Below are 23,379 nucleotides of genomic sequence, written 5' to 3' on the forward strand. Positions count from 1 at the left end.
AGTAGCTGATGAATCCAACTAGGTTGTGATCCATCTAATAACTACTTCAGAAACTAGATGAAACCATAGTCAACCATAGAACCCCACCAGTCTAATTATCATACTTGTTCATTATTAAAGAACATGTTCTTCAAAAGTTATTCTTTTGAATTATATAATAAGTGATCATCAACCATGCACTATAGGACTTAAAATTGACAACTGCTATTTACTTATTATACAACCACTATTCCTTGGTGTGTATAATTATTAATATGCATTTTGCAGCACCTGTTTATGATACCATGTAACCACACCTAAATAAGAACCTTGTTTGTGAATCACTCTAAAAGTGCAACACACCCTGAACTAATCATGACCACTCACTAATCCTAAATCATCGGGGTTAGGTCACGTTTAGAGCGATTGCATCCCATACTTATGCATTATTGCATTCTTGCCAATCTTTTAAACATCGTCCTTACCGGACGATGATGCTATTTCAGAATTTGGAGTTACTACGTATCGAAGACCTTGCCGCATAATCTTGCGAGTCAAGAAAGGCAAGTTCATCACTTGCTCATGTCATTTGAGTATTTCTATCAAATTACTTGCAAAGTATTATGGTTATCACTATTGCATAAAAACCAAAACCATTACTTTCATAACTATGAATATGACTATGTGGTGGGCAATGGAACCATGGATTGTGTTGATATGGTGGAGGTTCCATTGCAAGGGTTAATATCCATCTAGGATTAAACAACAAATGTCGCCGAGTGATTCTTGTGCCGTAATACCGTGTTAACCATAAGATCCGGAGTGGGACGGAGTAGTCAAAAGTGTTTCCACCTCTCGTTCATCAACGAATGCGCTTACCGTAGCAGTTGTGTCTTGCGGAGCAACTTGTGGGTGGGGAGCCCCTTCTAATTCCCCACGGTATAGCTGTTGCTTACCGTAGCGGTTGCTGCTTGCGGAACAACTTGAGGGTGGGGATCCCCTTCTAATTCCCCACGGTAATGTGGTCTATGATGGGTTGCGGCTACCGGCGAAGGAGTTTGGTTAACGAGTCCCAAACCGTTGTCGTGGTCGGGGTCCACCCTGAAATTACGGGAATAATGGGACCGACGAGGACCCGAGGGTCGGGGTATGCAACAAAGGGTGGGTGTTCGAGGTAGCGGAGGAACATGATTGGCTAGACCTTATACCGGGCCTCACACCATAGGAAGTGTGGACGGGTCATTCCCGGTTGGCACCAAGGTTAAGATCTCTTATGGGTAAAGCAACACACCTCTGCGAGTGTAAAGAACCGTGACTCGTCACTCCCTGTTCCGGGATATGGAAGCTGCGAACGCGGCCGGAAAGGAGCTCCATGAAGTTCTAGTAAACCGGTGAAGGCTGACGGACATAGTTCTTCCGAATAAAAGCAACCTCTTGAAGAAATGGTTATGAAAACTTGCATTGGTATTAGACTTTACGGTCTAATGCTGTAGCTAGTGCATTAAACACCTCTTTCCTATAATGAACTTGTTGAGTACGCTCGTACTCATCCCACTCTTAAATCCCCTGCTTAGATATGGAGGCATCGAAGGAGAATCTACAGTGCAACTCGAAGACCGAGGAATCAACAATTACTTCAAGGGACAGGAACCTGACAGAAGAGTCAAACACCACAACTACCATGGAGAAAACCTAGATTAAGTAGTAGAAGGGAACTAGCTTCCTAAACCTAGCTCCTGTTTAGCTAGAATATATTCATAGCCCCTATAGCTAGTCAAATACTCTTCAAATAGAGTTCGTGATAGGATTAGACTACGAGTCGTTCTTCTGGAGTTTATGTGCAGTTTTACCTCATTGTAAAGTAGGAGGATGTGATGATCTTATGTAACGAGTCAATGTTGTAATTCTATAGACATACCTTGGACCCGCATATGTTTCGTTGTACCACTACGAGCGATATAATACTAGTGGAACGGTGTTTCATTGGTGTTATATCGGACTTGCATACTACACCATGCGGTGGTATGCCGGGTCACCACGGTTGGTATCGAGCAAATGCTTTGACCTTAGGATTAAAACCCTTTAAAGGAGACCTATAGGACTGGTAGTGTCTATAGGAAGTTGTCTTAGATAAATCAAATCTTCTTATGACTTGAGATGGATATTCACTTGAGAATAATCCTGACACACTTGAGTCAACAATTCTTACATATATTTCCTAAGTAATGTTAGCTAGCTAATCTCAAGTATGTAGCATACTCTTAAGACCCTGAAATAATTATGAGTAGACCACAGTTGGTATACAATACATGGTAGTCCAAAGAGAGGATACAACCATAAGGAAGATATCCTAGTGGAAGATGTGTACCTACATATGTTATGATTAAGTAAGAGTTATCCAGACTGGTAATAGGAGTTATATCAATTGATGAAGATAATTAAGATATCCTAATAGAAGATGTAGACCAAGTTAAGTAATGAGTAAGTAAAACTATCTAGACATGTGAAACAATTGATAGTAAGTGATAACTATGAGTTATATGAGGTAGTATAGACCATGATGAGTCAATCATGAGAGGTAAGTAAGAGAGATAGAAATAAAACATGTCTACTTACGGAGTAGTGATAGTAATCATATATGATTCACCTGAGAATCATTATGTGATGGACTAGAACCTCATAATTAATTAAGAGGAGTACAATAAGAAGCCAAGTGCAAAACAATAGTGCAAGAATTGTGTTCCAAAAATATGGGAAGTGTGCCAAGCACATCATGACCATAGTCTTATGATAGAAACATCTGGGAAGTATAGGAACTATATCCTAATAAATATGTATTCAGAGTAACCATATTAGAACTAGTGGTATCATACAAAATAGTCCTCAATAGCACTTATATATGGAATAATACTTTGTTAGTACTTCCCAAACAAAACTAGGTTAACCTTAGCTATCCTAGACCACTTTGTTTCAAGTTTATCTCATTGCAATTGTGCAATTAAGATAAATGTTGAGACAAATAGTAGAAATTCACGTATTCGTGCTAAGTATCACGATATAAACCTATATTATGTGGTGTTCTATACTACACATCAGAGCCTGATGTTTAGAGATGTTTTACTCAACTATTATATTCAGGCTTATGATGGTGTGTATGATAAGCACAAAGCTGAATCTTCTTGGATTTTATTGGATTTTCATTGTTTGACTAGATCCATACATGAAGTTTGACTTTGATATGCAAATGCATGTTGCAATATCAAGTCTTTACTTGATGCTATAGATCTAGAGGGTAATAGTATTTGTGTGAGGAAGTGACGAATTGTGAAGATTCCGAAGACAAGATGAAGGTTCATCAAAATAAGGAAGTAAAATTGTGGGAAGAAACCACAATAGTCTGAAGGAAGTGCCAATCAAAACTCATGCTTTACCTCATCAGAGGAGTACTTGAGTACATAAGAAGCATGAAGGTGAGAAATATAATGATTATGGTGAAGCTGAAGCAGATCCATAGTCAACATAGAAGAGGGAATGCATGGGAAATCACTTCGAATACTATAATCATAGTGTCAGCTAGTGGTTTTCTTGCAACAATAAACCCTCGAAGAAAGAAAGATGACCTATGAACCCATAGAAGATATAAGAAGACCATAGTTGGTATCAGAAGATCACAATTGGTATAGGATCAATACTGCGAGATAAAATAGAAGATGTCTCGACCAGTTTATAAGAACCTACATTAGAATCCATTTTTAGATATCAAATAGCCACAGTTGGTATAATAACCACAGCCGGTATCAGTTGGTAATACAAATAGTCCATGATTTAATTATTTGCAACAAAAGTTTGTGAACAAATAAAAATCTTGTCAGCCAAATAGCTAGATCTATAAACATTTAGTCGAAGGATTCACATTGGATGTCCACAATTGAGTGGATACACCACAAACATTCTTCGCGAGACCTTAGAAAGGTATAAACCATAAGTTAGACCAGACCAATATTCAAATCATAAGTCCAATAGTTGGAAGAAAAGGAGTTGAAGACCATAAGAAAACTCTAAGGGGTAGAGTAAAGTTGAGTTGGATATACGATGACTTAATACTTTGAGTAAAATGGAAGAAGAAGGTCTGAACTGAGAGGAAGTTCAATCTTATTTTCATAAGACTGTTGAACACTACTTTCAGAAGGATGTCAGATCAGAAGCCGAGGTTCATACCTCTAGGACGTAAGAAGTGGATTATAACTCGAGAAAGTAAGTAATAATTACTCATAAGTACTAGAGCTCAAGTAAGTCAAGCATAAAGAAGTTGGACGAAGAAAATACTATACATCTAATACAGCTTAAATAGGCCAAAGACCGAAGGAGATTGATCTTACCAAAACTAAAGACTAATAGAATGATTCCTTTCATGGAACCTAAATAACCCAAAATAGTTATAGGTATCAACTATAAACCATGATTGGATGGACTAAATGAGTCTAATCCATTCTTAAGGAAATAAACCATCATTACCATTTCCATGTTAAGTACCTTACTAAGTACCAATATTGAAGTTTTGGTAGTAAGGGAAAAACAAAGACCTATTTTATCAAATAGGAGAATGTTATTCAATTAGTCCTCAATTAAGACTGCCAGGACAAGAAGAAGTACCAATCATTGAATATTCAATGAGAAAGGAAACAAGCTTATAATATTGGAGGAAATCATGGAAGTAAAGGAAGTAATAGTTGTTTGATGTCAAACACTAATGGATTCCAGGAAGAATCTGGACAAGGGATATATTCAATTATATCCAGTGAGATCACCACGGAGTTCGAGAAAAGTCGTAGTCCGCACAAGACAGATCCACACTTCGGAAACGTGAGAGAGTTCAAACTTCGAGGACGAAGTTTAGTTTAAGGGGTAGAGACCGTAATATCCCAGGTATTGGGGTTACAAAAATAGAGGAAACAGATGTGTGCATTGCATTCATGCATAGAAAATCTAGGGAATTTTCGCGCTTTAAAGTAAAACAGATCACGATGAATCGAAGTTTCACTTGATCTTGGTGGAATTGAAGTAGCTCATCAAGTCAAGCGCTATAAACCTCAAACTGACTTTGTTAAAACCTTGTTTTGGGTAGAAATGATTTGATCTAAGGGGTTAGATCAAATGGAATTAATATTCAACACAACAACACTTTACTCAATGATCAATTGCTTGATCTTATGAAAGATTATAATATGGTAATCCTTGTCATAACATATGAACACCAATTCAATTGCAAATCAAGTAACAATAAAATGGAGAAACCGTAGATACCAATTTTTATCTTTACATAATTAAGAATCAAGAACAACCTTGAGCTAAAGTATTAGCTTGCAAACCATTTCCCTTGGAGTGGTGAGATAACCTAATATCACATGGAATAATAACATATCCATGAATTGGTAAAGTAAGGAGGAGGTTAATGCAACCAAGATAGCCAAGTGGAATCTTAGACTTGTTATCTACTGAGATATAGTGAATACACCATAAACCCTAGAATAAACCATTCCTTTATAAGAGAGCCTAAGCTAAGGTGTTACACTCAAGAAAGTTAAAGCCAACACTTGAAAGTGAGGGAGAGAACTATCCATATACCAGATGATAATTTCAACATTATTTAAGTGGAACCCTAACATAATATCTCAGGCATTCTTCTGGGATATAAACTTTAGAGGCAACCATAGTAGGCTAGCCTAGAAAGTGAAATATAAGTACTATACCCTAGCCGATCAAGATAGTGCTTGATCAGGGAGGTGAGAACCTCATTTAATGAGAGATACCTTAGGAAGCCAGACCTTGATCATTATAAATTGAGTAATGATCATAAACCCTAAGAACTTGAGGTAAAGATATTAAGAACAAATTGATCATGCCTAATCCAGGATCATGCTTTGGAGATATGTGAGGATAAGTTAAGTCTTAATAAGATGAGTAAATATCATTCACCACATGTAATTATAGGGAGGTAACTAGTAAGGAACCCTAGGCTTATATCCTAACCTTAACTTGTGGATCACTTGGTGATCATAAGTAGAATCCTACCATATCTATGTTTCATAAAACAAAGAACCTAAGAAATCCTTAGAGTAAAACACCATATTTAATATGGTGAGAAACCATTCATCTATAAGACCAAAGTTAACTATAAAAAGAACTATAACCAATGTAGTTAACTTATGATAAATTGGGAATAATAATAGAAGTTAATTGGTAGAAGATAAAACCAATTCTCAAATCCTTAGTAATTAGAGAAGCACATAAGGTATTAAGCAAGTAACCCTTATCATAGTTAGGGGAGATTAAACCCTAGCACATGCAATATGGTGTCATCCCATCTCTATAACCTAGAATTAAATCTCAACCCTAGTTTGTGTATCACTTGGATGATCATCACCATAAACCTAGTTCACATTTGAGTTCCAAACCACATGCCATTAGATGAATATAATTAAGACCCAACCTTGAGGAGAGTAATATCTACTCAAGGTATTTCAAAGTGTTAATAGACCATAACACTAATGTTAATTTTGATATGGGGTTATAATCAAACCTACAAGACCTTAACAAATAAGTATTCACATAAAATCATATGCAAGTAACCAAATTCTCAAATATGAGATCAAGTCCTTAGAAATAATTTAGCACAAGAAATCATGCCATTAAATCACTTCTTAATAGAAATTCATAAATAAATATTACTTTGAAATTGTTTCTTGTAAGATAATACCAAATAAAAATCTACATATCATTATGTAAAATCAACAATCATTTGGAAAGTAATTTGAATGTTTCCAAAGAAAATATCCAAATGAATGCATATATGGCTATTTAACTCAAATCCCAATATTAATTAATTAAACCAATGTTATAATACCCATATTCATCTTCTAATACACCACTATAGTGTTTGAAGAATCTTGGGCTAAACCTTGTATAATTCAAATAAACAATACCTGCAAAATAGAAAAGCAGTTAAGATTTGAATTAAAACAGAATTCAAAATAGAAAATTAAAACAGAAAAAGAAAATAGAAGAGGGAGAAGAGATGGACTTACCTGCCGCAGCAGCCCAACCGGGAAAGCCTAGAAGCAGCCCAGAGTCAACCCAGCAGCTGGAGCCCAGCACAGCCCATGGCAGCCCAGCATACCTCTTCGCAAGGATAAGACCGAAGACGAGGTCATCGTCTTCGTCTTTGCCATCGGCGACGCGCGGGAGAGCGCCAGCGCGATGGAGAGGGACACGTCCCGGCCGCCGTTGCTGACCGAGCGCTCGACGACGACCGCCGGAGACCCTATAAATACCCCGCCACAGTCTCCGCCGCTCGCGTTCTTCCTCTTTCCCCAATTTCCGAAACCCTAGCTCGACCCGGCCTCCGACCATAGCCGCCGATGAGGACCTCCCCGAACCTCGCCGTGACCACCGATGTGACCGCCGTCCTCGACATGGCCACCGTACGGGAGGAATTGAACCGGAGCATCCCGAGGCGACCTCACCGAGCTCATCTTCTCCGCTGCCGGTCACCGTCTCCGTCGACGGTGGAGTCGTCGTCCGGCCACCCCTGCCTCGCCTGAGCCCTCCTACGAGTTCCTGGTGAGCTCCTGCACCTCGTGGACCACTCCACACCTCCCCTAGCTCCCTGTACCCCGCTGTCGTTGAGGACCTGCAAGCCCCGCCGCTCGGCCTTGCCGTCGGGCAAGCGCCGGCGACCAAAAATGGGCGGCGCCACCACCGTTAGCATCCCCGTGTCGCGTAGAGCAGCAAGAGCATCACCGCGCGTTCGCAAATCGTCTTAAGCCTCGCCGCCGTCGTCAATTCCCGCCGGCAGTGAGCTCACAGGCCATAATCTCAATTTTGACCTCGGTCAATGACACCGTGGCGGCTGACGTGGCCATAGGCCCACTGGTCAGTGACCACGGGTGGTATCAGCTGGGTATGTTTAGCAGTTTCTTTTGTTTTAACTCCAATTCAATAATATCTGCAACTTTAAATGAATTTATAAGATTCATCTTAAGTCAGAAAAATATAAATGAGATATCAAAATTCTTAGAAAAGAAAACTCTATCCAATAAAAATATAATGTGAAATTTTTATTTGTAATAAAAATTTAAGTATTTAACACTTATTATTTAAGCAATTTCTTTTATTCATAATTGAATTAAAAAATTCAATACTTAGGAAAAGATTATAAAATAAATAAAAACCCAGTAAGGTAAATAAAGAAAACATTAAAACTAAGTTTCTTAATTTGGAACTTATTAAATCATTATTAGAGAGATTTAAACCCTGATTAACAATTACCCTAATTATTATAAATTTTTAAAAATAATAAAATGCCAAATCCAATATTATTTTTATTTCAAAGTTATTAATAACTTTAACTTTGCATACAAGATATTAATTAAGAATTATAGGGTAAATAGTAAACCCTAGTTCCATAAGAAAGAAGACTAGAATCTCATCATTTCATGTGAAACCCAAAACCCTAATTCAATTAGGAACCCTAGCTCCATAAATTAATGTGAACCCTAAATTGTTTCTAAAACCTAAACCCTAGGTTAGAGCATGTAATCATATTGCTCTATTATCATAGAGCCATAATTAGCAACTAAAGACATATCTATGTCCACATAAAATGTAGAACCCTATCACTAGCAAATTAGTATTCCAAGAATGCATACCATTAAACCAAGGTGATCAACTAGGATTAACCAAGTATAAACCCTAGATCCTATTACCAAAAACAGTCCTCCTTTATTATCCATGCTTAACATCACACCATGGTGATGAACCCTAATATTAACCATACCTATTATTTTACACTACATATCCTTGTTCCACTAAACCATACTAGTGTTGGATACTTTTGAACCATCCTATTTAGAAACCAACTATTTTACTTAGGGAAATAAATAGCAAACCCAAACAACCTCAACCTAATTGATATACTTCTTCTTACCTAAGAAGTATGTTCTTCAAAAGTTATTCCTTTGAAGAAAATAAGGAATCATCACCAACCCTGCTTATAAGAATCTATAAACCCTAGCCCACTGTCACCAATAAGATATACCATCTTGATAACAACTATTGGTAATTAAGATGTTTAGACTTAATTCAACCATACAAGCCCTAGTAGCTGATGAATCCAACTAGGTTGTGATCCATCTAATAACTACTTCAGAAACTAGATGAAACCATAGTCAACCATAGAACCCCACCAGTCTAATTATCATACTTGTTCATTATTAAAGAACATGTTCTTCAAAAGTTATTCTTTTGAATTATATAATAAGTGATCATCAACCATGCACTATAGGACTTAAAATTGACAACTGCTATTTACTTATTATACAACCACTATTCCTTGGTGTGTATAATTATTAATATGCATTTTGCAGCACCTGTTTATGATACCATGTAACCACACCTAAATAAGAACCTTGTTTGTGAATCACTCTAAAAGTGCAACACACCCTGAACTAATCATGACCACTCACTAATCCTAAATCATCGGGGTTAGGTCACGTTTAGAGCGATTGCATCCCATACTTATGCATTATTGCATTCTTGCCAATCTTTTAAACATCGTCCTTACCGGACGATGATGCTATTTCAGAATTTGGAGTTACTACGTATCGAAGACCTTGCCTGCATAATCTTGCAGTCAAGAAAGGCAAGTTCATCACTTGCTCATGTCATTTGAGTATTTCTATCAAATTACTTGCAAAGTATTATGGTTATCACTATTGCATAAAAACCAAAACCACTACTTTCATAACTATGAATATGACTATGTGGTGGGCAATGGAACCATGGATTGTGTTGATATGGTGGAGGTTCCATTGCAAGGGTTAATATCCATCTAGGATTAAACAACAAATGTCGCCGAGTGATTCTTGTGCCGTAATACCGTGTTAACCATAAGATCCGGAGTGGGACGGAGTAGTCAAAAGTGTTTCCACCTCTCGTTCATCAACGGATGCGCTTACCGTAGCAGCTTGTGTCTTGCGGAGCAACTTGAGGGTGGGGAGCCCCTTCTAATTCCCCACGGTATAGCTGTTGCTTACCGTAGCGGTTGCTCGCTTGCGGAACAACTTGAGGGTGGGGATCCCCTTCTAATTCCCCACGGTAATGTGGTCTATGATGGGTTGCAGCTACCGGCGAAGGAGTTTGGTTAACGAGTCCCAAACTGTTGTCGTGGTCGGGGTCCACCCTGAAATTACGGGAATAATGGGACCGATGAGGACCCAGGGTCGGGGTATGCAACAAAGGGTGGGTGTTCGAGGTAGCGGAGGAACATGATTGGCTAGACCTTATACCGGGCCTCACACCATAGGAAGTGTGGACGGGTCATTCCCGGTTGGCACCAAGGTTAAGATCTCTTATGGGTAAAGCAACACACCTCTGCGAGTGTAAAGAACCGTGACTCGTCACTCCTCGTTCCGGGATATGGAACTGCGAACGCGGCCGGAAAGGAGCTCCATGAAGTTCTAGTAAACCGGTGAAGGCCGACGGACATAGTTCTTCTCGAATAAAAGCAACCTCTTGAAGAAATGGTTATGAAAACTTGCATTGGTATTAGACTTTCCGGTCTAATGCCGTAGCTAGTGCATTAAACACCTCTTTCCTATAATGAACTTTTTGAGTACGCTCGTACTCATCCCACTCTTAAATCCCTCGCTTAGATATGGAGGCATCGAAGGAGAATCTACAGGTGCAACTCGAAGACCGAGGAATCAACAATTACTTCAAGGGACGGGAACTCGACGGAAGAGTCAAACACCACAACTACCATGGAGAAAACCTAGATTAAGTAGTAGAAGGGAACTAGCTTCCTAAACCTAGCTCCTGTTTAGCTAGAATATATTCATAGCCCCTATAGCTAGTCAAATACTCTTCAAATAGAGTTCGTGATAGGATTAGACTACGAGTCGTTCTTCTGGAGTTTATGTGCAGTTTTACCTCATTGTAAAGTAGGAGGATGTGATGATCTTATGTAACAGAGTCAATGTTGTAATTCTATAGACATACCTTGGACCCGCATATGTTTCTGTTGTACCACTCTGAGCGATATAATACTAGTGGAACGGTGTTTCATTGGTGTTATATCAGACTTGCATACTACACCATGCAGTGGTATGCCGGGTCACCACACCGCTGTCGCCGTATCCCGTGGCTGAAAGGTAACCCCTCCATCGGAGGATTACCACGGCGCCTCTGTCGTCGTATCTCATGGCCGAAGGGCGGCCCCTCCACCCTCGTGTGACGGCGATAGGCTGTCCTTAAGGCAGCAGCAACCTCCGTCAGGCGTTTCTGCCGGCTCGGAGGTTCTCTAGTTTCGTCGGAGTTGGCTCCCACCTCTGTGCCCCAAGTGGTCTCCTCCCCGGCGGCGTAGAGGTTGACTCCGGCGAGCTTCGGCACGGTGAAGAAGGAGCTGGATCTGATCGCTTTTTCTGGTTTTATTTCCAGGTCCCCAGTGCAATTTGTAAGGGCCAGCTTGTAATTTCCTATTTTCTTTAGGCCTTATCTGTAATATTACTCCACCGCTGCAGAAATGAAGCCCTAGGTCCTTCGGGACCTTTCCTGTTCAAAAAAAGAAATGAGCAATTTTTTTAGATCTTCAAAAATCTTTCTTTTATAACACAATCTTTGACTAGAGATTTTCAAACTCTTTTTTCTTCTATGACACCTTTTACTTTTCTCAAGGCAGATATGAATACCTAGTAGCATAATATGTAGAGAATAAATCAAGTCAGACGCGGAGAACCAAAATTATGTTGGTTTTGTGAGGACAAATATGGAATTCCTGCAAGCAGAGTATGATTATTGGTAGACAAAATCAACGTAGATGTCATTGAAGTAACGTCCAAATCATAGTACTCTCTCCGTTTTATGTTTAGTTAAATTTAAATTTTTGTAAATTTTGACCAAATATTTATGAAAAATTATCAGCATGTACAATATAAAATCGCTTGTATTAGAATCGTCGTAAAGTATAGTTTTATATTATATGTGTTCGGTATCATAGATATTGATGTTTTCCCGTATATTTGTTGACAAACTTTTGAAGGTTTAACCAGATCGAATAGAGTGAAGTATAAATAAAAAACGAAGGAAATACCTTGCAGTGTTGAAAAGTTGAAAACGGAGGGGCTGTAAATAATAATTGTGTAATAAACGAAATCAACCTAGATCGCCCGCGGGGATGAGGCAGCACGACGTGCGTCACGGTCCATGCTGCGGCCCTTCCATGGTCCAAGTCGCCTCCCCACGAAGCAATGTTGGACGACAAATAATCGTAGCCACTAGCGCGAGTGAACGTGATCGCTTCTCTGCTTGCTGCAGTGTTTTCTACGCGTTTGATTCGGTCCATCATCGGCAGCGCCGTGCATGTATTGGCATACCTTTGTTTAATCTAAAGCAGAAAAAGTATCTGCATTTTCAAAACATTAAAATATCGCAGTATCTACCTTTGAAACGTGCATTGTACGGCCTGGTGGATCAGACGTTACATCGTGTGGACTTTGCATACAAAGTTTGGTGCTGCCGCTCGTCTGCTCATCTTTCAAGAGTTATTAAGGATGTTGCACCCAGAAGCATGAATATACCGAAAATCAAGTGTGAGTCAATATGAACACGTATGATTTTAAGAATTTTAAGAATTAGTGAAACTGGGATTACAAAGTTCAGAAAATTCTGTAAAAATCTACATGTATGTATAGATGTATTCTACAAACTTGTGGCGCGCTATTGGAGTCGATGGTGTGTGGAATAATTGCTCTACATCCATCTTATATCTTGCCAACCGTATATGATTTTCACATCACATAAATTTTGCCTTATTTCGGTAGTTGAGTGTAGTAGAACATAAGAAAGATTGACATGATGTATTTTTTTTCTTACGTGACGTGCAAAAATATGACCTAAAAATGTATTGTATGTGTTTTTTTTTCCAGTGTAATGACTCATACATTGCGTTTCTTATGTTGATTTTTTGTTGTTGAGAGTCAATATGAACATAATTGTTAGTATAGGAACATAAAATTATGAATGTAGCAATATAAAAATATGTTGGGTGCAAACTAACTTTTCTGCATCCTCTGAATAGTGCTTCTATATAAAATAAACCTTATACATTGGGCTACGCGAAAAACGACAGATTATGAGAATTTTGGTGGATTTAAATTTGTGACCTTTCTTAGAGATCCACACTTTCGTCATGTTTTGTGTAGCCAGATTATTTGGTATTTCATATTTAAAAAATTACATACTGTGGGACACATCTGTATGTACTTGTATATTTGTTTCATTTATCTTTGAAATGTTGAAACATCATTTGCAACGTCCAAAACACCATTCTTGGTGGTACTACTAAGAAATGTTAATTAAATTGTTGATTTCACTGAAAAATGCAAATGTAAAAAATCATTAATAACAAATGAAAGAAGAAAACGCCAAGCAATACCACACAAGTATGAGAGCAAAGGAGTAGAAGTGGCCGCAATGAGATATGGAGGTCATGATGTCGATTCTCACAATCTATTTCCAGAGCTTCCATTGCATGGTAAAACCATTTTTGGCATAGGGATAACTTGCTTCATCCATGTACTTCTTAAGCTCTAGCCCTCTAGTATTTTCCATTACTATGCCAGCACGTATTTGTATTTGTTCTAATTGAATGCTTAGATTAGCAGGCCACCTAACCAATCCCTACTTTATGTTCTCTACATGGGTAATACAGGTGTGCTTGTTTCCGAATTTCCGAACGAAAAATGTTTTCTTATGTGCAATGTTTAGAATGGACGGACGTCTTCACTGCATTTAGCTATAATTATATCACAATTGTTTTTGTGATATAAAGTTTGTTAGTTGAGCTATGTGGAAAATCTAAGAGCTTTTTTGAACTCATAAAATTAGTGAAGCACAACTTCAGGAAAATTTTCTCCATGGATCGGCCTTTGACTCATCATAACAAACCCTCTTCTTTGGCTTCTTCACCTTCCTCTTATTTCCACTTGGAAGTGTAACTTTTGCAACATGTTCATCGTCATCACTATCACCCAAGTCTATGGGGTTGGTGTCCTAATTAGACGAGGATACAAAATAACACATCTCACTAGTCTCTGGCTCATACCATGATCTACTAATTGGACCTCGCCTCACTAGTTTCAACTTACTGCAAAATAGTCTTATTCATGCACTTCATCAGCCTTTGATTATCCCTCTTCTCCATATATCTCTTCCACATATGTATCCCCTTCATAGTGCAGGAAAGGATCACCTCTTTGCTTCTTTTGTTGCTTAATATTTTCCATTAGTTCAGGATCTTCTATTTGTTTTTTCTGCCTCTTTAGTTTCTTAATTAATTCCAGATACTTTGTTACCCTTGTGTTGTGATCTTCACGTCTATATTCACCAATGTCATAATGAAAATCTTCTTCTTGAAAATTTACATCATCAACAACAATAATTGCTTTGCCATTCTCCAAATTGCAATTATGTCTTGTGCCAAGATAAAGCACATCTGAAAAGCCCTTCATCCTCCAAAGTGCAGGTGAAACCCTCATTGTCAACACACAACATCTCATTAATTTGTACCCGAGATTCAAAATTTTCCATGTTCAGTTCAACTGGTGCTACTGCGATGTGCTTAATTATAATCAAATTCAGCATGCACCTTCTCATTCTCAAATAAGTCTAGCATCTTCTCCGCCCTTAACATATTGTTAACAACCTCCATTCCTTTCATGTTTTTTCCCGATTTCCTTAACATTACACATGTTATCTTTAATTCCATAACCATGTCATTCTATTAGTTATATCTGATCTGATATGCACAAAGTTCTCTCTAGATTGTCTTTACCAAGGAAATTAAATATAGTCTCCAATATGTCATCATGAATGCACAATTATTACTAACTAGATAAAGCTTTACAAAGTTTTAAACTCTAAATCTAACGGAGTTGCAAAGTTTCAGATAAACAATTATGCGCTCACTAGATAAATCCTAGCCTAGCTTGGTTTCGAAATTCTTACTACCTAGATAAACCCTAGCTCAATTCTAAGTCGGACCGAATTATAAAGTTTCAGCTAACCCTACTCTAAATTTGACAAAATAGCAAGAAGAAGAAAAAGGAAAGCTTACTTGTTGTAACCCAAGGAGAATACCCACTCGTGGTGTCAGTGAGGTGTTAGGACAACATTGGCAAGAGATACTACCGCAAGCATGCTCCGGCAACGGTGCCTCTGAACATGGTGATTTGTCAAATCAAGAGCTACCGTACCCCTAGCCGTTTGTGCTATATTCTTCGTCGCCCGTCGAATCGATGTCGCTTTTAGCGCCGATAGGGTCGCCGCCGCCGTTGCCGGAGGAGGTGAGGTGCGTGGGAGGAGAGGGAAACGCGCGCGGGAAACTAAAACCTAACCGGCCGCCCCTTGAGACATGTGTTAAAAGGCCGTTAACGGTCATATCCGTGTGTTGTCTCCTCTGTCTCATTGTCAGTTAATCAGCGTTCAATTTGAGTTTACTGTTTGTTTTGGCAAAAAAAAAACTTACAAATTTGTGGTTTATTTGTCTCGAAAAACAAAAGTGGTATCATTTGGTTCGAAAGGTGGTGGTTTTTTTTGTCCCTGGAACCAAAATTGATACCACCAGATTGTCCCTGAAAAACAAAGTATATATATCAATTGTATAACAGCTGGATGCAGCTAAGTGGCGATGTCACAAAGTAATACACTGGCACTATCGCAGTTATTAAATTATGGAGATGGCAGATGTCTTAGGTACGGCTTTGTAATCTTGTACACTGGCATTATTGGTGCCTTCGTTTGGTAAACATCAGGATGACGGGAGCAGCGGTGGGAAAGTAGGCACTACAGGTAAAGGCAAAGCCATCCCATGTTCGAGAAGATAACTTTTTTTTTCCAGATAATAAAAAAATAAAAACTGGCGCAGAGAGTCAAGAAAGACGCGTGCCCGGGCCGGGCCGCGGCCTCCACGTCGTCTCCTCCCATTGAAGATTGAAGTCTGGCCCTCACGGCACGCGGTTTGGCCAGCTTCCACGAAGCTTCCCCCGACACGGCCACGTCCGAGTGCGTGCCCTGCTGCTGACAAGCCGATACTTGACGAAATCCATGGTCGACCAGTCTCAGTCCAGACCTGCCTCATTCATGCTCCTACTGGCGCTACTACTACTTCAAGTGTAAGCAACTCGATCGACCGGCACCGCACCAACCAACCAGCACCGCCACCGTCTCCTCCGATCGATAAAACCCCTCGCCCCCCGACCTCGGCCTCCATTTCCATCCCGCACAACACGCAGCTCCACTACCCCTACATACCAAGCCGCGAGGCAAAAGGAGGAGATCGAGAGAGAGAGAGATGGAGGGTTACGACCGCGAGTTCTGGCAGTTCAGCGACCAGCTCAGGCTGCAGACGGCCGGCTTCTCCGGCCTCTCCCTCGGCGACTCCATCTGGTCCCCCGCCGACAACGCACGCGCCCGCAACGCCGACTCGACCCTCGGCCTCTTCTCTCCCTCCCACGACGCACCCGCCAAGATCAACGCCAACGACGGGCCCGGCCTCATCGGCTCAGGCAAGCTCGCCTTCGGGGCCACCAAGGCCGACCGCTATAACAACACCACCAATAACCTCCCCGCCGGCGACGCCAAGGCGTACGGTTATGGCGCCCCGGCCAAGCCCAACAGCGCCAACCTCAACAACAATAACGCTAGCTTCGCGCTCAACAAGATGATGATTGGCGGGAGCTACAACAACAACAGCAACAACCTGAACGGCGGCAGCGGGGAGGTGAAGAGCTACTTCAACAAGTCCATCGGGAGGCCGGCCAGCAACAACAACGGCAGCAACTACGGCGGTCAAGGCTACGGCAAGAATAAGGGAGCTCTGGACGGCGGCAAGAAGAAGCACGCCAAGAACAACGACAACAACAACAACCACGGCGCCGCCTCCGAGAAGAGGTTCAAGACGCTGCCGGCGTCCGAGGCGCTGCCGAGGAACGAGCCCATCGGGGGGTACATCTTCGTCTGCAACAACGACACCATGGAGGAGAACCTCAAGAGGCAGCTCTTCGGTACGTACGATCGTCATGGCTTTAATTACTACGACGACTATAATTAGTGACAAGATCAAGCCAGTCTCAGCTGCTAATTTAATCAGATCAGGTAAGTGACGGTTTCGGTTAATTTGCAGGGCTGCCGTCGAGATACAGAGACTCGGTGAGGGCGATCAGGCCAGGGCTGCCCCTCTTCCTCTACAACTACTCCACACACCAGCTCCACGGCATCTTCGAGGTTATTTGCCCGTCTTATCTGATGACTGATTCATTAATTGATGATGAATTGCTTGGACTCATCGCCCTATACTGAACTGAACTGAATCGTATCGTACGTGCAGGCTGCGAGCTTCGGCGGAGCAAACATCGACCCGGCGGCGTGGGAGGACAAGAAGTGCCACGGCGAGTCTCGCTTCCCTGCGCAGGTACTACATGCACCTGCCATGCCACATGCTGCTACCTAAGTTCAGACTTCTGAGAACCAGTATACGGAGTAGTAAAAACGTAGATTTAGGAGCCTAGAGCCTAGAAATGTCTACCGGCCAGCCCAGTTGCAAGGCTTGATCTGCAACAATGGATTAGTATCGAGACGAAGCAATTATTACCTAGTCAATCATAGTTAACTAAACGGATGGGTGATGGCACGGTCTAGCTAAAACTTGCTACTCCCAAACCGGCAACAAGGGATTAGTACCACCAGTAGATCTTGCTAGTGACTACTCAACCACCTCACTTCCTTTAGGTTGGCCGGTCAATACTAAACCAACCACCTGTTCTTCTAGAAGGAGTACACTTGTCAACACACGTTCAATTGCATCCATCTCATCTCAAAATGACATCACCTGTGACTTATTCTTCTGGAAGAACACCACCTGTATCTGAAGTTAACTACTAGCACTGAAAAGGAACATAATTATATCTGGAGTAGTATAGTATTCAACAACACACTACCCTCTACATCAGGCTTGCAAAAATAAAAGGATGAACAATACTTACCTAGTACTTGGCCTATGTGTATGTCATGCTGATTTGCAACGATGAATTCAGGTGAGGGTCGCGACAAGGAAGATCTGCGACCCGCTGGAGGAGGATGCTTTCCGACCCATCCTGCACCACTACGACGGTCCAAAATTCCGGCTGGAGCTCAGCATCACCGAGGTTTGTGCATCGTCAATGGCGCGTCTGAAGCATCATCAGTTCATCACGTGCTTCATCTAACTGAGGTGTTGTTGTCTATGCTATGCAGGCTCTCTCCCTTCTTGACATCTTTGAAGACAAGGACGATGCCTGAGGCCGCCTCCTGGTGCTCAATGCTCAGGGACTGTTGAGAAACAGGTCAATAAGGGAGACATATATACGTTAATATAATCAATTAAACAGTGATAAGTGAGTGTTCCATCTTGCGGGCTAAGAAATTATGCGCCCCGTTGTCTATCATGCGCGGTGATGACTGCAGAGGATCAGCCCTCATTTCTGTAACTAAGCTATTATGACGGCTATGTATAAATACATAAATATTGAGACCTGAATGATGTTTCTCCTGTTGTACACCTGAGCAGAATAAATAATGGCATTCGTATTTTCCAAAGAAACACAATAGCAATCGTTCCTTTTTGAGGGAAGATATGTTCTTGCCTTCACCTGCCAAATGGGCAACAAGAAGCTGTGGTAAAAGTATGTAGCAACAACTGAAATTGTAAGATGCACCAGAAAATTACTCCGGTGCTACGGAAAAGATGAACTAGTCAGACAACAATGTAGAATGTACAAACTACATACTGCAGTCATGTTGAGCACAAAAACTTCACAAGAATGCAGATGTAACCAATGTGTGGAAAATCCGTGTTGGCACAAAGGAATAGGAATCCTTGCTACCAAAACAGGCTTGCAACAAGCCAGCCCAAAGTTATCAAGTTGAACCAGCAACAGACCTTGCATAGCACATCAAATTCCTGCTCACGTTTTGTGGTGATTACACATCAAAAGTGCAACATTTCCTATGCTGACAGACATGTTAAACAACAACTGCTTAAACATTATACTCATTGGGCCAATATAAGTCAGTCACAGCCTCCAAGTCACAGGGCACCACACCCTTCAATGACCAATCTGAACTCCTACACCACATTTATACAAAACTGATGGGAATAATATAAACAAACAGGTGATTCAGGATGAATGAACGGAGAAAACTAGGGCAGGAAAGCTCTCCACAAACACATTTGGTATCTAACACCAGTCTAAAGTTTAAACCGCAGAAGAAGCACGCACCCAACATGGAAATCTGCCAAGAAGTTTTCTCCCTGATGAGTTGTTGTTCTCAGATTCAGCCAAACAGATTATGTGGTGCTGGGTCCACCATGACTGAGCTATGGTGATGAACCATATACCACCTGTCGTTACGGAACTCATATACATTGGTCGCATGGAGAGGCCCCGGTTCACCATCAACATGCACCTTCATGTTGACCCAAGCTACATCAGAAAGTACACGAGCTCTGACATCTCGTAACTGAAAATCAGTGCCCTGCCCACCATCTTGGCCCCAGTTGAATAACAGGGCCCAGCTGTTCATCACTGCGTTGTATCTGTCAAACGAGGAGTTAGATAGCAGTAATCCACCACAAGAAAACTTGTAAATAAGACTCCATGAACAAAAGGCAAGAAAATCCATCCAGATTAGGAAAATTTTCATTCCAAAAAGGGTATAGCAGCATGAGAAGTTAAATGAAATGATTGACAATGAAGTATGAACCTCGACTGTTTTCCAGTTAACGTAAAGTGTGGTAATATCATGGTGTTTGTCACATGCCTGGGTTCTACTTGAAGGGTATTGATCACTGGAGATGCCTCCAGAAACTAATGCAACATCAGAATAAAAAGAAATGAATTAACTAATATACCCTAACACATGGAACCACTGGTTAATTAACCCGGTTCTATCACAGTTCCGAAACATTAACTTAGTTTTATAGTTAGTGATGGATTCCGAAGAATAGCTAGAAGAAGTTGACATGTCTCTACACTGTAAATTCCCTACATATGATACCATGTGTACTATTTATTCTGACAATATGAATAGTTAAGTTGCAAACACCATGCTTGGCAGATAGTCCAAGGAAAAAGATATAATACAGAATAAGTGAAAACACTTTGCCAGAAAGATGAGTAACAACATAATTGCATAAATATAACAGGAACTTGGAGGAAATAAATTAAGTGTCCTGTGTATTCATGTATTTTTCTATTCATTAATTAAATGTGACTTAATAAGTTTGCATATAAGGTGACAGCAATATGGCCATGATAGAACAGGGTGAGAAATATAATTAAATGCATGTTGGAGTGAGTAAACCGACATTGATGCAATGTATAATGCAAGCATACAGCTGTACGCAATTGGTTTGCTAAGGTATTTATCAGCAATAAACATTATAAAGAGTAAGAACCCTTTGTACTTTTCCGAAGTGCTGCCAGTATTCAAGGCCACATAAGAAAGCAAAATTGTCACTGCAGTAGTGTATTAATATGTATATGCAGCTGCACACCAAATTTAAGTGTTCCCAATCTTTTTTTGCTCTATCTAAAATGAAATAGAATGAGAAGTATGTGTATCTTTTACAACAGTAAAGAATTGTATGGATGATGCCTTTTGAGCCATATATAAAAAAATAGGAGTAAAGTCTTAGACATACCCTGTAAAAAGTTCTCCACTAGCATTTATGCACTTTACATAGTCTGCGTTAAGCCAGAAGTGACTCATTGCTGGCAAGGACCCTTCCCTGATGATATTATAGAACTCAGCATTCACATTCATGATGGCTTTCGTAGCTGCGTAGTATGCCTTCCAACCGTTAGGTGGAGTTATATTACCCTGCTCGACTGTAAAATCCTACAAGGGAGAAGTTTATTGATGACAAACTCACAAGAAGTAAAATGTTGTGGTGAGATTGGCAGCTTTATATCACAGCTCGTAAGGCAAGTTATTTTAAACAGTCAAATATATGAACTCAAACCATCACAACGGAAAAAACATGTGAACCATACAGCTGTGTTATTAGACTGACATTATACTAAAAATAGCATTTGCCATACAAAATCTGCAAAGCCATGGGATGCTGCTATGAAAGATATTTGAAGTTTTCAAAACGAAAAGTGGTATCAGAACAAAAACGCTAGAGAAGTACAGATTAGCAGTAATGGTACAAAAAAAACATATTCTAGTTGGGAATTCAAGTGTGCAGACTCAGATACAAAAAAATTGTATGCACTATCAATTTTAGAGTTTTGGTTAGATTGTGGGAAAGCAGGAAAGTCTGGAAAGTAATACAATGTTCTTTTGTCATATCTTGTGTAAACTTATCCAAGACATGTCGCCATCGATGCTGAGGAAATAATAAATTTAGCCAGAACTTGATTTAAAAAAAGGAGTCCTCCTAGCGATAACTTGTCTGTGCAGCATGAATCACTGAGCTATACCATCCGTCCATGCAAAACAAGTAAGTCCCATTGATATGATCGAGCATTTTAGTACACAAAATCAACAGCAACATAAATATGCGGACGGCTCTATTCAAGTCAAAACGAGCAGGACAGTAATGCTACATTCCTAATCCAACAGTAGGTCAATCAATCAAGGAAAATCTGAGAGGGCACCTTGTGGTAGAGCGCCTTCCAAGCCCCATCGTCGTTGGCGGCGCGGCGCATGGCTGAGTTGGTCATGGAGAGGTGGCAGAGACTGGTGCAGTCGAGGTAGCTGAGAGCGTGGGTCGTGATCTCGGGCACGAGCTGCTCCATCATGGAGGCGCCCGTGGCCGCGGGAGCAGGCGCCGGCGTCTTGTTCATCTCGTCCCCACCGATGGCCATCTCGCCGTTGGCGCTGGCGGCAGTGGCCTTGTCGCGGCAGGAGCAGCAGGTCGGGGTAAGAGCGGATTGGTGCTTGTTAGGGGAAGGGGGGCGGAAGGCCCAGATGGCGCAGACGAGGCAGCAGACGGCGGTGGCCCCGGCGGCGATCAGGGCCGGGAAAGCGTCCATGCGGACATCCAGGTGGCGGCGAGGGAGAGGGAGACGGCGGCGGTCAGGGGCTCGGGGTAGGGTTTGGTCGGCATCCCATCACACGGGGGGTGGAGTGTTGGGGAACTAGGGTTTTGGTTTTGGGGGAAATGAAATCACGGAGGTTTCCTCTTTCTTCTCTTTGGAATGGACAAGGCCGAAGGGGTTGGGTTGGGTGGGTCACCACAACCGGCTAGGATGCGCTGTCATTTATGAACGGGGTTAGGCTCCCAGGAGGGCTGGATCGGGCTTGGGTCTTGCGAGGCCGAATGCGAGGCCCAACGGGCAACCACATATGGACTATGGGTTATTTCGGTTTTTCGAGCGCATAAATACGTCCGTTTACGGTGGCTGCGAACGGCACACGTGCACATCAGTGACCAAGGGAGACAAGGAGACGCGCGCCCATGCGTGTGGAGGTCTCTTTAAATGGAGGACACCGGTCCCTCCCACTCACCCCCGAACCTTCCAAACCCTAGCCACCCCGAGCTCTCGAACCCTAGCCATGGCGAAGAAGGGGGGCGGTTGGTTCCGCCTAGGCCGGAACGACCACGAGGCCTCGGGGTCTCGCGCCGGCGGCCAGCATGGCGGCAATGGCGGCCGCTAAACACCTGAGCGCCTGCTGGGAGGCCACCACACCTTCCTCCTATTCCGCGCTTCGAGATGCACGTCACCATGGACACGGCGACAACGCACCTCAACGCCGATCTCGGCGTGCTGCTGCCATGGTCGGATGCGCACATCCTGCATGGGTGGCATCTCAACCAGGCGCTGGTGCCGGTGCCCGCGATTCCGAGAAGTGGAACCGCGCACAGCCCCAATATCCTCCGTCGTTGCGCTCGCACGCCGTACGTCGTCAACTCCTCACTGTGGGCATGGTGGTTCGAGGCCGAGAACGATGCTCGGCGGGCGATGTCCGAGCCCCACCTCGAGGGCCTCGACAACGATGACTTTGACTACAAGGAGGCCAAAGCGGCCTTCCAGCCCTCGTTATTTCCATCACCACCATGGCAACCGCCAAGGCTGAGGCAGGCGCCACTTCCGCCGACGCCCATGAAGAAGGAATAGGAGGAGCCGTCCCACCGACTGGTCCATGTACCAGCGTCATACACACAGTACGTCGAACACCCCCCCCCCCCCCGGGGGTGTCGGTGCTTTCGAAGCAAGCATACAAGCAGGCGGCGGCCGAGGACCCGCCCGAAGACAACGACGACCTCGACTATCGGCGATGGAGGAAGATACCAAC

General features: G+C 42.0%; 2 protein-coding genes across 2 annotated transcripts; one reads left to right on the top strand and one right to left on the bottom strand.

The window, feature by feature from the left end:
- Positions 1-16,178: 16,178 nt before the first annotated feature.
- On the top strand, positions 16,179-18,629 carry LOC124680402 (B2 protein-like). The gene is made up of 5 exons (XM_047215470.1): positions 16,179-17,099; positions 17,219-17,319; positions 17,423-17,506; positions 18,129-18,239; positions 18,328-18,629. The coding sequence occupies exons 1-5, from the start codon at positions 16,388-16,390 to the stop codon at positions 18,370-18,372; spliced, it is 1,053 nt and encodes a 350-aa protein (XP_047071426.1). The 5' UTR covers positions 16,179-16,387; the 3' UTR covers positions 18,373-18,629.
- A 387-nt stretch (positions 18,630-19,016) lies between these two features.
- On the bottom strand, positions 19,017-22,285 carry LOC124680403 (F-box protein SKIP8-like). Its single transcript, XM_047215471.1, has 3 exons — positions 21,738-22,285; positions 20,777-20,973; positions 19,017-19,669 (listed from the first exon to the last, which is right to left on the bottom strand). The coding sequence occupies exons 1-3, from the start codon at positions 22,113-22,115 to the stop codon at positions 19,408-19,410; spliced, it is 837 nt and encodes a 278-aa protein (XP_047071427.1). The 5' UTR covers positions 22,116-22,285; the 3' UTR covers positions 19,017-19,407.
- Positions 22,286-23,379: the final 1,094 nt, after the last annotated feature.

The sequence above is a fragment of the Lolium rigidum genome, unplaced genomic scaffold, assembly GCF_022539505.1.
Source record: "Lolium rigidum isolate FL_2022 unplaced genomic scaffold, APGP_CSIRO_Lrig_0.1 contig_15694_1, whole genome shotgun sequence".
NCBI classification, from domain to species: Eukaryota; Viridiplantae; Streptophyta; class Magnoliopsida; order Poales; family Poaceae; genus Lolium; species Lolium rigidum.

Coding starts and splice junctions, on each gene's coding strand:
- LOC124680402 (XM_047215470.1), top strand. CDS start 16,388: ATGGAGGGTTACGACCGCGAGTTCTGGCAGTTCAGCGACCAGCTCAGG. Junction 17,100..17,218: donor CCTCAAGAGGCAGCTCTTCG/GTACGTACGATC, acceptor GTTAATTTGCAG/GGCTGCCGTCGAGATACAGA. Junction 17,320..17,422: donor AGCTCCACGGCATCTTCGAG/GTTATTTGCCCG, acceptor TCGTACGTGCAG/GCTGCGAGCTTCGGCGGAGC.
- LOC124680403 (XM_047215471.1), bottom strand. CDS start 22,115: ATGGACGCTTTCCCGGCCCTGATCGCCGCCGGGGCCACCGCCGTCTGC. Junction 20,974..21,737: donor GGAAGGCGCTCTACCACAAG/GTGCCCTCTCAG, acceptor TCTCCCTTGTAG/GATTTTACAGTCGAGCAGGG. Junction 19,670..20,776: donor AGTGGAGAACTTTTTACAGG/GTATGTCTAAGA, acceptor CTCGTTTGACAG/ATACAACGCAGTGATGAACA.